This window comes from Mustela lutreola, chromosome 1 (assembly GCF_030435805.1).
Source record: "Mustela lutreola isolate mMusLut2 chromosome 1, mMusLut2.pri, whole genome shotgun sequence".
Taxonomy (NCBI): domain Eukaryota; kingdom Metazoa; phylum Chordata; class Mammalia; order Carnivora; family Mustelidae; genus Mustela; species Mustela lutreola.
Window position 1 is genome coordinate 183,896,567 of NC_081290.1, and position 13,828 is coordinate 183,910,394.

General features: G+C 46.2%; 2 protein-coding genes across 2 annotated transcripts; one reads left to right on the forward strand and one right to left on the reverse strand.

Annotated features, from left to right (window-relative positions):
* Positions 1–7,420: 7,420 nt before the first annotated feature.
* Positions 7,421–11,242, reverse strand: CRYAB (crystallin alpha B). The gene is made up of 3 exons (XM_059180741.1): positions 10,759–11,242; positions 9,512–9,634; positions 7,421–7,768 (listed from the first exon to the last, which is right to left on the reverse strand). Exons 1-3 carry the CDS (start codon positions 10,957–10,959, stop codon positions 7,565–7,567), a joined length of 528 nt encoding a protein of 175 aa, XP_059036724.1. The 5' UTR covers positions 10,960–11,242; the 3' UTR covers positions 7,421–7,564.
* A 455-nt stretch (positions 11,243–11,697) lies between these two features.
* HSPB2 (heat shock protein family B (small) member 2) lies at positions 11,698–13,283 on the forward strand. Its single transcript, XM_059180726.1, has 2 exons — positions 11,698–12,138; positions 12,631–13,283. Exons 1-2 carry the CDS (start codon positions 12,045–12,047, stop codon positions 13,083–13,085), a joined length of 549 nt encoding a protein of 182 aa, XP_059036709.1. The 5' UTR covers positions 11,698–12,044; the 3' UTR covers positions 13,086–13,283.
* Positions 13,284–13,828: the final 545 nt, after the last annotated feature.

Sequence of the window (13,828 nt, forward strand, 5' to 3'; positions counted from 1 at the left end):
TCTTTATTTTGTTGAGGTAATTTACTTCTATTTCTAGTTCAGTGTTTTTGTCATGAGAAGTTGCTGAATTCTGTCAAATGTTTGTTCTGCATCATTTGAGATGATCATTTTCCCCCCTTTGTTCTGTTAATATGGTATGTTATATTGATTTTTTTATGTTGAATCAGCTTTGAATTCCAGCAATAAATATCATCTGGTTGTAATGTATCCTCTTAATATGCTGCTAAATTCAGTTTGCTAGCATGCTGTTGATTTTAGCATCAATATTCAGGAAGAGTATTAGTCTATATTTTTCCTTTCTTGTAATATCTTTCTTTGGCTTTGTATCAGAGCAGTACTAGCCTCATAGAATAGATGAAGAAATGTTTCTTCCTGGGACACCTGGCTGGCTCAGTCAGAAGAACATGTGACTTGATCTTGGGGCTATGAGTTTAAGCCCCACGTTAGGCAACTGACTCTTGATTTTGGCCTAGGTCATCGTCTCTGGGTTGTGAGATCAGGCCCCATGTGCTATGTGCTTATTGAGGAGTCTGCTTGAGAGTCTCCCTTTCCCTCTGCCCCTCCAGCTCATGCTCTCTCTCTCAAATAAACAAAACTTTAAAAAATAAAATAAAATGTATTAAGACTTGTTTGTGGTCTAATGTATGGTTTTCCTTGCAGAATGTATCATGTACACTGAGAAAAATGTCTATCCTTTCCTGGTAGGTGGAGTGTTCGGCATCACTTTGTAGTTCATCTCCCGACTCCCCACTGTCAAACAAAGCTGCAGAGAACATTCTCATATATGGCTTTTTGTAGAGACTGAATTGCTGGGTGATGAGGTAATGGTATATTTAAATTGGCTGTTCTAGAGAATGGCTGTGCTGCCCACACATCCACCAGCAATGCCTGAGGCTCCCATGTTGCCATATCTCTGCCAATACTTAGCATTAACCAACTTTCTATTTTTTGCCAAGCTGATAGGTATGCAAAGCAGTGAGCAATTTTGTCCTTCAGAAGATAATTGGCAATGTCTAGAGACATTTTTGATTGTTACAACTGGTATGTCTACTACTGGATAAAGGCCAGGGGTGCCGCTAAACATCCTGCAATGCACAGAAGAGCCCGCACAACGAAGAATTGTCTGGCCCAAACTCTCACTAATGTACCATCGAGAAAGCCTTTCATAAAATAATAGCATGTTGTTACTTTGATTTGCATTTCACTGACTAGCGATTATTTTCAGCATTTTTTTTTAAAGATTTTATTTATTTATTTGAGAGAGAGACAGTGAGAGAGAACATGAGCAATGAGAAGGTCAGAGGGAGAAGCAGACTCCCCGTGATGCTGGGAGCCCGACGCGGGACTCGATCCCAGGACTCCGGGATCATGACCTGAGCCGAAGGCAGTCGTCCAACCAACTGAGCCACCCAGGCGCCCCATATTTTCAGCATTTTTTTGTATGCATGTTGGCTCTCTAGTTTCCACTTCTATAAATTTCATACGCACAGTCATTGTCCACGTTTTTTTCTATTGGAGAAGCTGCCTTTTTTGTTGATTTGGAGGGGTTCTTTGTATAGTCCAGCTACTAAAGCTATTAATCCCTTATAAATTTTAGAGATTACCTGTATATTCTTCTCCCTTTCTGTCAATTTCTGTGGAGGATTAAAGAAGGCCACAAATTCGTTGAACCCCCTCTTACCAAAAGGTGGAAGTTTATGCCCCTTCCTTTTAAATGTAGACAGACTCTGCAATTTCTTTGATCCCCAAAATATGGCGAAAGTAACACTACTCAGGTTCCTAGGCCCAGGCTCTAAGAAACTGGCAGCTTTCACCTCCTGTGTTGTGGAATACTCCTTCCTGGAGTCTGTAAATCCAGCTGCCCAATGGAAACACCCTATAGAGAGGCCCTGGCACTACAGAGAGAGGGAGAGGGGCCCAGCTGGGCCCAGCCACCCAGATGCCCCTTCTTTGTTTCTTTTATGAGCTCATCTTTCTCTGCCAATCCCTTAAGTTTGCCTTCCTAATGATTCTGTTGTTAGCCATCCCCCAGTTTCTTTTGGCTAACCTGAAATGGTCTTATCACTCCCAGAACAGCAGCTCTCACTTAATGCACTTCCATATTCTAAATCTCTACTTGCATACTAGTTGTGTCTCCAGAGCTCTGAATGTATGTAACTAACTACGTATTGAGTATCTCCGTTTGAATTCCCAGAGGGCCACAAACTCAGTATACCTGTATTCATAATATACTTAATATACACAATATACAACTGTATTCATAATCTTCTGTCTCAAATTATTTTCTCTCCTAAGGTATTCCATATCTAGGTGAATTCCACAGATCTCTTTTATGTATATTAACCATTCTTTTTTATTTTTAATATTTATAAGTTTATACAGTTCTCGAGACCAGAAACCAGGGAATTATTTTGGCTCCCCCTCTCTCATTCCCCATTCAAGCATCCAGAGCCTTATAGATTCTACCTCCATGTTATGTCTTATGTCCCCCATTTTTACATCACTAGTGCCTTTTTTTTAAAAGATTTTATTTATTTATTTATTTATTTATTTGACAGACAGAGATCACAAGTAGGTAGAGAGGCAGGCAGAGAGAGAGAGAGAGAGAGAGAAGCAGGCCCCCTGCTGAGCAGAGAGCCCAATGCGGGGTTCAATCCCAGGACCCTGGGATCATGACCTGAGCCGAAGGCAGAGGCTTTAACACACCGAACCACCCAGGCGCCCCTCACTAGTGCCTTTTTAAAAAAGAGATTTTATTTATTTATTTGAGAGAAGAGAGGGAGAGAGAGAGAGCACGGGACTGTGGGGGAGGATCAGAGGAAGAGGGAGAAGCAGACTTCCTGCTGAGTAGGGAGCCTGACTCAAGGTTCAATCCCAGAACCCTGGGAGCATGACCTGGATCCAAGGCAGATGCTTAAGCAACTGAGCTACCCAGGCGCCCCATTGCCTTTTCCGTGTTACAGTTTTCCATTATTTCTCACCCAGTCTGCTGCAAGACCCTTATGTTTGATATCTCTATTTTCCATTGTAGTCCCCACATATCCATCACTATATTGCTCCCAGGGTAACCCTAAAAAGACAAGGTTGATCATGGCACTCACTTGGTTAAAATCCTTTATTGGCTTCTGTTCCCCTCAACATAAATTCCAAAGTCCTTACCAGAATCCCTTTCTAACTCCTTTGCCTTGTCTCTCAACACCCCCGCCCCGCCACCATACATCTAGGATCCCAACCAAACCCAAATAAGTCACCACTTTAATTTTCCCAACCCCATTTGTTGAAGAGACTTTTTTCCAGTGGACATTCTTTCCTGCTTTGTCGAAGATTAGTTGACCATAGAGTTGAAGATCCATTTCTGGGTTCTCTATTCTGTCCCACTGATCTGTGTGTCTTTTTTTGTGCCAGTACAATACTGTTTTGATGATTACAGCTTTGTAACATAGCTTGAAGTCTGGAATTGTGATGCCACCAGCTTTGGTTTTCTTTTTCAACTGTCTTTTGGCTATTCAGGGTCTTTTCTGATAACATACAGATTTTAGGATTGTTTGTTTCTGGTGCTTCATTTCTAGCATATAGAAACACAAGAGACTTTGGTGTGTTGATTTTATACCCTGCAACTTCACTCGATTCCTGTATCAGTTCTAGCAATATTTGATGGAGTCTTTGGGTCTTTTTTTTACCTAGACTATCATGTCATCTATGAGGAGTGAAAGTTTGACTTCTTTGTGAATTTGGATGACTTTTCTTTTTGTTGTCTGACTGCTGAGGCTGGGACTTTCAGTACTATGTTAAACAACAGTGGTGAGAGTGGACATCCCTGTGGTGTTCCTGACCCTAGGAAAAAAACTCAGTTTTTCCCTGTTGAAGATGATATTTCCTATGGGCCTTTCCTAGAATTATTCTATTTTAAAAATTGATAGTTACAAAAAACTTAAAGCACCTAGCACAGTGCCTACCACACAGTGCTCAATAAATGTTAGCTAATATTAAAAAATAATAATAATAAAAATAAATGATAGTTAGAATTGCCTGGCATAATTCAGATATAAGGGATGAAGTAGAATTATGGATGAGCTAGTTATAAAACAGAAAGAAAAATCTTTAAATATACTGTAGTAGAATAGAAAAGTCCTACGCTAATAACAGTGAGTAGCTATAGCAAAAGATGTGATCTGGGAATGACTCACAATAAAGAAGTAGTCTAACTTGAGTTCAGTAAAACTACACCAAAAAGTGACCCTGCACATTCTGAACAAAGTTGTCAAAAACATAAATATGAAGATCTAATAGTCAAAGTATTATTTATTTAAGATTTTATTTATTTATTTTACAGAGAGAGATCACAAGCAGGCAGAGAGGCAGGCAGAGAGAGAGGAGGAAGCAGGCTCCCTGCTGAGCAGAGAGCCCGATGCGGGGCTCCATCCCAGGACCCTGAGATCATGACCTGAACTGAAGGCAGCGGCTTAACCCACTGAGCCACCCAGGCGCCCCCAAAGTATTATTTATTTAAGACTAAGTCAATAAATGGTAATTCACTAAAATGAGCACACGCACTTTCTTTCTCAAATAAATAAACCCTAAAAAAATAAATAAAAATTAATAACTTTTTCTAGAAGCATCTTCAGCAAACTTCCCTCCTGTCTCAATAGCCACAATTGGGTCTTGGCCTTTTCAAAACTAATTATTACAGGGAAAAGAGAATTTCCAGGATTGGACTAATCAAGATAGATGGCCTGTGGCTGGAGCTTGGATTCACTTTCCTGAAGCACATGGTTGGGAAGAATATGGTGACACCTAAACCAGTCTGGGGAGCTGTTGGCAAGACTGAAGGTGGTAAATAGGTTGGTTAGGCTAAGACTATCTGCTACATAGCCACAAAAATTAGCCGTTAAGTTTAGAGAAATCTGGCTTCTGTCTAGTATACAGCATTTCTAGCTATTAAGAAGTTTTTTTTTTAATATTTTATTTATTTATTTGACAGAGATCACAAGTAGGCAGAAAGGCAGGCAGAGAGAGAAGTGGAAGCAGGCTCCCTGCTGAGCAGAGAGCCCAATGTGGGGCTCGATCCCAGGACCCTGGGATCATGACCTGAGCCGAAAGCAGAGGCTTTAACCCACTGAGCCACCCAGGTGCCCCTGGTTTTTTTTTTAAGGAGAAAACTTTTTGAACTTCTATAGATTTGCAATTCATATTGTCCTAGTTCCACACCCGTACATCATGAAAAAGTTTGGCAACTATTTAGTGTAGAATATTATAATTTTTTTTTAAGGAGGCTCCATGCCCAGTGTGGAACCCAACATGGGGCTCCAACTCACAAGATCCTGACCTGACCTAGAGTCACACACTTAACCGACTAAGCCACCAAGGTTCCCCTCATGTAGAATATTTTAAAAGTGTGGCCAATCCCCAATCTGTAGGCTTTGTGAAGGCAAGAATCTCACTTCAGCTCATGGTCCATCCTCATAAGAAATCAGAGATTAGGTGGAAACTTCTATAGAAAAATAGGAGTTATCTGTGAACGTTTATACTGGATAACCTACATCAGGGCTATTTTTCATTAATTGAGTCAGAAGTTTTGTCTGGCCCCACAAGGGGAATGTGGGTGTTTTTGTAGAATAATATGTCTTTGTGTTAGCTAAATAATAAAATCACTTATTGAGCAATTATTAATTATGATCTGAAACTTAATTTTTTAGGGGGAGGGTCATTAAATTGGATGTTTGTCATCTTAGTCCTTCTTTTCTTTCTCTTTTTTTTTTTTTTAAATCTTTTTTTTTTTTTTAAGATTTTATTTATTTATTTGACAGAGAGAAATCACAAGTAGATGGATAGGCAGGCAGAGAGAGAGAGAGAGAGAGGGAAGCAGGCTCCCTGCCCCGCTGAGCAGAGAGCCCGATGTGGGACTCGATCCCAGGACCCTGAGATCATGACCTGAGCCGAAGGCAGCGGCTTAACCCACTGAGCCACCCAGGCACCCCTTTTCTTTCTCTTTAATATTTTAGTTTACTTATTTTTTTTTTTTAAAGATTTTATTTATTTATCAGAGAGAGAGAGAGGGAGAGAGCGAGCACAGGCAGACAGAATGGCAGGCAGAGGCAGAGGGAGAAGCAGGCTCCCCGCTGAGCAAGGAGCCCGATGTGGGACTCGATCCCAGGACGCTGGGATCATGACCTGAGCCGAAGGCAGCTGCTTAACCAACTGAGCCACCCAGGCGTCCCAGTTTACTTATTTATTGAGCTCTACACCCTACATGGGCCTCAACCTTGGGACCCCAAGATCGAGAGTCCCATACTCCACCAAATAAGCCAGCCCAGGTGCCCCTTCCCAGTCTTAATTCTGAAAGGTATTTGCTAAGTAATTTAGATATTAGAATTAAAAGGTTTATTTGGAGATTATGCTGAGTGAAATAAGTCAAGCAGAGAGAGTCAATTATCATATGGTTTCACTTATTTGTGGAGCATAACAAATAGCATGGAGGACATGGGGAGTTAGAGAGGAGAAGGGAGTTGGGGGAAATTGGAAGAGGAGGTGAACCATGAGAGACTATGGACTCTGAAAAACAATCTAAGGGGTTTGAAGTGGCGGGGGGTGGTGGGAGGTTGGGGTACCAGGTGTTGGGTATTAGAGAGGGCACGGATTGCATGGAGCACTGGGTGTTGTGCAAAAATAATGAATACTATTATGCTGAAAATAAATTAAAAATAAATTTTAAAAAATTATTTGGTGATAATCACCCAAGTCCTGTTTTTTGCTCTTGTAAATCAGCTGAAGGCATTGCTTATCAGTAGGAAGACATCAACTCTGGGGGCACCACCTCCTAGCCTGGCAACGTAATTAATTACAGAAACACACTAAGGTCTTTTAGGCTTTGTTATCCAGAGTTCATTCAGATTTGTTGTTGGAACAAAGGCCAAAATCAAAGAAGGAGGAGAGGGAGGAACTGATATTCCTTGGGCTTTACCTATGTTTTCTCCTTAATTTATTCATCATAACAAGTGTACACATCAGTGCCACATGTTATAAATGTAATACCTAAGGACTGGAAAGGTTGAGTGACTTGTAAATTTATACTATTAGTAAGTAGTGGAGATAGCCATTCTGACTATAATATCCCCAAGGACCTCACAGTCATAATGCACTGATTTAATGGCTCTGCATTGTTTGGTACATTTATTTTAGAAAACACAGAACAGGGACGCCTGGGTGGCTCAGTGGGTTAAGCCTCTGCCTTCAGGTCATGATCTCGGGGTCCTGGGATCGAGCCCCGCATTGGGCTCTCTGCTCAGCAGGGAGCCTCCTTCTCCCTCTCTCTCTCTGCCTGCCTCTCTGTCTACATGTGCTCTCTCTCTGTGTCAGATAAATAAATAAAATCTATTAAAAAATTATTTTAAAAAACACAGAACATTCAAACACAAGACAGTTATCTGTTGCTGAATGGTATTTTATTAGCTTAATAATTTGGGCCTGCCCTTAGCATTAATAAGCTTCAGCACTAATCACAAGATTTTCATTCACCGGTGGGGAAATTTTTGTCTTTTAAAAAATGCAGTTGGAGAAAGGGCGTCTACTTCTTGGGGGCTGCAGTGACAGCAGGCTTCTCTTCACGGGTGATGGGAATGGTGCGCTCAGGGCCAGAGGCCTGCTTCCTTGGTCCATTCACAGTGAGGACCCCATCAGAGGACAGGGATGAAGTAATGGCAAGAGGGTCCACATCAGCTGGGATCCGGTATTTCCTGTGGAACTCCCGGGAGATGAAACCATGTTCATCCTAGTCCAAGAGAATGAGGAAAAAGAGAGATAAGAACAGGAAATAACACACCACTTCAGAACTCAGACATCCTCCTTCCCCTTAGGTGTGACCATACACCATTGCAACAAGAGAGAAAACCCAACAGCTGTTCTGTTTGGGGCTAAGATCAAATTGCCTAGGTGCGGGGCGCCTGGGTGGCTCAGTGGGTTAAGCCGCTGCCTTCGGCTTGGGTCGTGATCTCAGGGACCTGGGATTGAGTCCCGCATCGGGCTCTCTGCTCGGCAGGGAGCCTGCTTCCCTCTCTCTCTCTCTCTCTGCCTGCCTCTCCATCTACTTGTGATTTCTCTCTGTCAAATAAATAAATAAAATCTTAAAAAAAAAAAAAATTGCCTAGGTGGTCACTGACCAATGAGAGCCTGAGAAATCTGAAACAGTCAAAACTGCCAATCTCCCCAAACTGAGGCATGGCAATTTTTAGGGGTGTTTCCCAAAGGTTTAGATCAGTGTTGGGCCTACAGGATCTGGAATATTATTCAGCATTGAAGATCTGAGTCCCCAGGGAAGCCCAGAAACTGTCTTCACTCCTCAAGAATGTCCCAGAATGTCCCAGACCAAAAAGACTACTGCTAAAAACAACAACAACACTTCACCCAAGGGGACTATGACCCAAACTTAAATCACATAAGCAAAACTGAAACAGCCCTAGAACCTCAAATTATGCTGTTTGATACATGAGAATCTGAATTATCAATAATCAGTAAGCAGACTCATTTAAAAACGCACCCAGAAACTAAAGAAAAGCCATTCCTCGTTTTCTAGAATTCTGCTAAAAAACTACCTGCTTCTAGAATTCTCTAGAATTCATTGTGTAGAATTTTGTGAAAACTTTATACCCAACCTTTACACCAGCTGAATCTCAAGCATTTATGCAGATAGGCTCTCATTTAACTGATTTCCACATGGGCGCCAGGGTTTTAGCTCCTGAGTGCAGCTCTGAAACTTAGGCAAATCAAGTAGTTCAGCCTTTTAGATGAGCTAAAGATGAGAGGATTCTGGAACTTCTAAAAGCAAAGTCCTAAAGTCAAGAGCCTTCAGGGTATACGCAATTCATTTAATTAAGTAAAGTAACCGGGTGTTCAACAACCACGATTCCTGAATCCGCGGTCCTCAACTTTGAATAGACATTAGAATTACCCAGGGAGCTTTTGGAAATACTGATGCCTGAAGTCAACCCCTTAAAAAATTCTGATTTAGGGGCACCTGAGTGGCTCAGTGGGTTGAGCATCTACCTTCGGCTCAGGTCATGATCTCAGGGTCCTGGGATTGAGCCCCACATCGGGCTCTCTGCTCAGTGGGGAGCCTGCTTCCCTCTCTCTCTCTCTCTGCCTGCTTCTCTGCCTACTTGTGTCTGTCAAATAAATAAATAAATAAATCTTTTTTTTTTTAAAAAGTCTGATTTAATTGGTCTGGAATATGTCTAAGCACTGGAACTTTTTTTTTAATTCCCCTAGTGATTCTAAGGTAGCCAAAAACCACTGGATTAAATGGAAAATAAACCTCCCATGTATCCTATCTAAGGCAATCAAATCAAAACAAACAGCAAAACTCGACTTCTCTGGCCCAAACACAACAGCAGGTCGATCCCTGTCCCAGACCCTAATGGCTTACGACTAGAAAGTCACCAGGCTCAGGGGCTGATGGGAGTGTCCGCTGTATGATACGCACTGGATGAATGAGCAGAAGAGAAAACAAGCTACACACCTGACGCTCTTCATGTTTGCCGTGCACCTCAATCACGTCTCCCAACACCTTGACCTTGAGTTCCTCTGGGGAGAAGTGCTTCACATCCAGGTTGACAGAGAATCTGTCCTTCTCCAGGCGCATCTAGAAATAGCACGGTGGAGGGGGAAGGGGAAGGGGAAGGAGAAAAGATGGTATGAACGTGGATGACCTTAGTGCAGTCTCTTCATTCTGTAGATTTGCCTTCTGTCCAGGGGGTTTATCCTCCTGTTTTTGGCTAAAAGTCCCTTTATGAATAAACATGGCTCTCTGGTTCACGGGAGCCACCACAGTGGTACCCAAGCCATACTGCATGGTCATCAGACCCAAACTTTATTTACAGGGACAGGAGAGAAGACTGGCCACCCAGGGGAGCAATGACGAGGAGAGGTCATGGCTTCTGCTGCCTCTCTGACCCCAATGCCTGGCCTTGTCATTTGTCTGTGAGACAAAGGCCCCTTCTTCTTACTCAGGCCTCTGCCAAGTTTCCCACCCACCCAATCTGGAATGTTCTGCTGGCCCTGATTGTCCTTCCAAAGCCCTTGCTCACTCAGCTCCTGTTTACTCACACTTGAATATTTTTAAACCAGAGTGTGCTCTGTGACAGCTCGGTCAACCTTATCTGTTCATCCCACTCTCCCACCCTCTTAGGACAAGTGGGGGGTCCCAAGACTGGACCTACATTCTTTACTCATTAGGTCTGAACCCAGGTCAGTGCCCTATCACAGCTCTGAGAAACCTGCAAAATCATAGATGAAGGCATAGAAAGAAAGTAAATAGTGTTTGCTGTCTCCTGCTCCATGCAGTGGAGATAAAAAGCTCAGAACGAGGCAGGACCGTTTCCTGACTCTGAAACTTGAGATGCTAACATTTGTCAGGGGTATGAGATATTAGAAGAGGTGAGCAAAGGAGTCTGAAGGCAAGCAGCTCTTTCTTTGTAGATCTTTATGGATCGAACCAGAAAGGGGCACCCTACTTAGAAGCTAGGGGATAGAAGATGATCTTCACAGCATATGGGAAAAATGCAGTCAGTAGGATTCAGTGCAGCATCCAGTACCAACAGGTAACTGGGGGAAAGGACCAGTGGCCTAGTCTGTCTTCACTGGTGGACATGCAAGTGCCTAAGACCCTGAGACATAGCCAGATTTAAGCAGGGAGACAAAGGAGAGCAGATGGATATATTTCCAAGCGGTTCCAGGAAGAGCTCTTCTTTCCTGGCAGAGACTTACCTCTGAGAGCCCGGTGTCAATCCAGCTGGGTGCCCGCAGGAAGGAGGGCGGCCGAAGGTAGAAGGGGCTCAAGGAAGTAGAAGTTGGGAAGAGATCAGACTCCAACAGGTGCTCTCCGAAGAACTGGTCAAAGAGGCGGCTGGGTGAGTGGAAGGGAAAGAAGGGGCGGCGGATCCAGGGGTGGTGGATGGCGATGTCCATGGTGGCTAGGTGAGTGGAGGGGGTCAGCTGGCTGGTCAGCTCCTTCAGCTGCAGCTACAGCCAGCCCCTTATATACGCAGTCTTGTGAAGCTTCTGGAATGGTGATGTCAGGAGTTTTATTATCCCAGCTCACCGCCCGTTCATGGAGACTTGTGATCGGGGATTTGGCAGTGTGACACATACCCAGTACTCACTGAGCTAAGAAAAGAGAAATACAAACACGTCTGAGCTGGCTGGTGACTTGTCCTGGTCTTGTTTCACTAGCTTTCCATCCACACCCAGTGGCAGCCACCCCCCGCCCCCCAACCAGCCTCTGTTCTGGAGCTGGAACAGAGTCAGGAATCCCAAGCAGGCGGGTGGTGTGCCCCCCCTCCTCCTCTCCAGTCTACCATGCCAGGGGAATTGGGCCAGCAACTATCTTGGGCCTGGGCAGGAACTGGAATCTTCCTAGGCCAGGCCCCAGGGACATTAACCCTTTGTGGGTCCCTGAAGCAGAGCATTGAGCACCAACAAGTCAGCGCCACACATCTCTGTGATGCTCCAGGTTGGCCGGAGTCCAGGAGAGGACCCTAACATGAATCTGGGCAGAAGACTCTTCACCCCACCCCAAAGAGAGGGTGGGAAAGTTTCTTGCATCTTTTATCCTACACAGCGCACAGAACATTAAAACCAGGAACGCTTTATGAAGTAGGGTGCAGGGTGCCTGGGAGGAGAGAGGCTGGAGGAGGCGTAGAAAATGTGCAAACTGTAAAAGGCTCTCTTAGTCCTCTTCAGGGCCTCCGGCACCAGCCTCCCCTCCCCAGCTCGCTGCCCAGCCAGGACCCCCAGCTGTCCCCTTAGGCCGCCCACGACAGCTGAAGGGTGTGCAGGGGAGGGCACGGGGGTCCAGGCGGCGCTGGTCACACACTTGTCGCTGGCGCTCAGGGGCCCTGCTCTCCGCCCCTCCCCCGCAGGCTCCGCACTATTTTGGGTGGTGTAGACCCCGCCCCCACCTCCGACCGAGCCCTGGCTCTCCAGCCAGCTGGAGGGGTCGCTGCTCCGTTGGGGCTGCACCTCGGATCAGGGCCTCGGACGCCTCTGCAGCCATGTCGGGCCGCTCGGTGCCACATGCCCACCCGGCCACCACCGAGTACGAATTTGCCAACCCCAGCCGCCTGGGCGAGCAGCGCTTCGGAGAAGGTATGGCACAGACGCCACCCCCTTGCCTCCCACCCCCACCTCCTGACATTCCGGGCTGACCTCCCAACGGTACTGGCCTCCACCCCACTCTGGGCTTAACTGAACTCCTGGGGCGAGCCATCTCCCACCCCAGACTCCCCCTCCGCCCGCGCCAAGCAGGGCTCTGTCCCCTTCCTACCGACCTCGGTGCAGATGCCTTGCCCGCAAGGCTCAGATACCTGCCCCTGTCCCCCTTGGTGTGCCTTCTTGTTCCCCTTCTGCCCACCGGGTCCCTGTTTGGTTTGCCCTCCTCCACCCCCGTCTCATTCTCTAACTCGGTCCCCTCTTTCCAGCTGCCACCTTGTAGCCGCTGTGTGCCCCTGCCTCCTTTTCCTACTTCTCTGGCCTCCCTGGCTTCTCTCCCACACCCTTATCTCCTGATCTCCTCACTTCACCCTGTTCCCACCTCATCCTCCTGCAACCTGCCTCTTGTCTTCTCTCTCTGCCCCTCAGGCCTTCTGCCAGAAGAGATCCTGGCCCCCACCCTCTACCATGGCTACTATGTCCGGCCCCGAGCCACCGCAGCTGGGGAGGGCAGCAGGGCAGGGGCCTCTGAGCTTAGGCTCAGTGAGGGCAAGTTTCAGGCATTTCTGGATGTGAGCCACTTTACCCCAGATGAGGTGACCGTGAGGACTGTGGACAACCTGCTGGAAGTGTCTGCCCGGCACCCCCAGCGCCTGGACCGCCACGGCTTCGTGTCCCGAGAGTTCTGCCGCACCTATGTCTTGCCTGCTGATGTGGACCCTTGGCGGGTCCGCGCTGCCCTCTCCCATGATGGCATCCTTAATCTGGAGGCACCGCGGGGTGGCCGACACTTGGACACAGAGGTCAATGAGGTCTACATCTCCCTGCTCCCCGCACCTCCTGATCCTGAGGAAGAGGAGGAGGCAACTGGAGTTGAGCCCTGAGTGCCGTGGAGCTGGCTTGCGGCGAACCCTTTTCTACCTCCACCGTGATATGAACAGCTGCCCACCACCCCAGAGGTAGCAGTGTCCTTGGGGGAAGGGCAAAGTGCATGGCCCACAATGTATGGTTTGGTCCCTTGAGACGTGTCATAGCCTTTGGTTTAGTTCTGGGTGGAGGTGAATAAACCCAAATCTCAGGGCCGTGTTTGTGCTGCTCCCCATTCTGTGGCCTGGACGATGGGATGGGCAGGGAGGGAGGGGCTCATAGCCAGCTAGACAAAAAGCTCCTCAGTTAGATGTGCCCAACGTCACAGCACCCTGAGCTCACACTTGGATGCTGAGATCATACCCGGAAGCTGACACTGGCTCCAGATCAAATTCCTAGCCATAATTTTTTCACAATGCAACAAAAGAGAGAGTGATCCTGGGAGGGAAAAGGGATATGCCGTCCAAACAGCCCAGAGGGCACTGTCTGAGCTGGTGATTAGAGACACAAAAACAAGGGTCTCCAGCCTGTCTGGCCTGTTTTGGGTAGGGGTTGGGAAAACAGTTTTAGGCTGGAGAGAGTTGCCTAAAGCCCTGTTTTCCCAGAGTAAGGTCTGTCCACTGAAAATGGTCTCTAATTCTGAGCGATGGAGTATGCATACACAGGGCACAGACACGAAGCCTCTGCCATTGTCACCAAACCACACAGTGGCTCCAAACTGTGCATATGGGAGGCCTGTGACAGAAAGCATTTGTTTCTA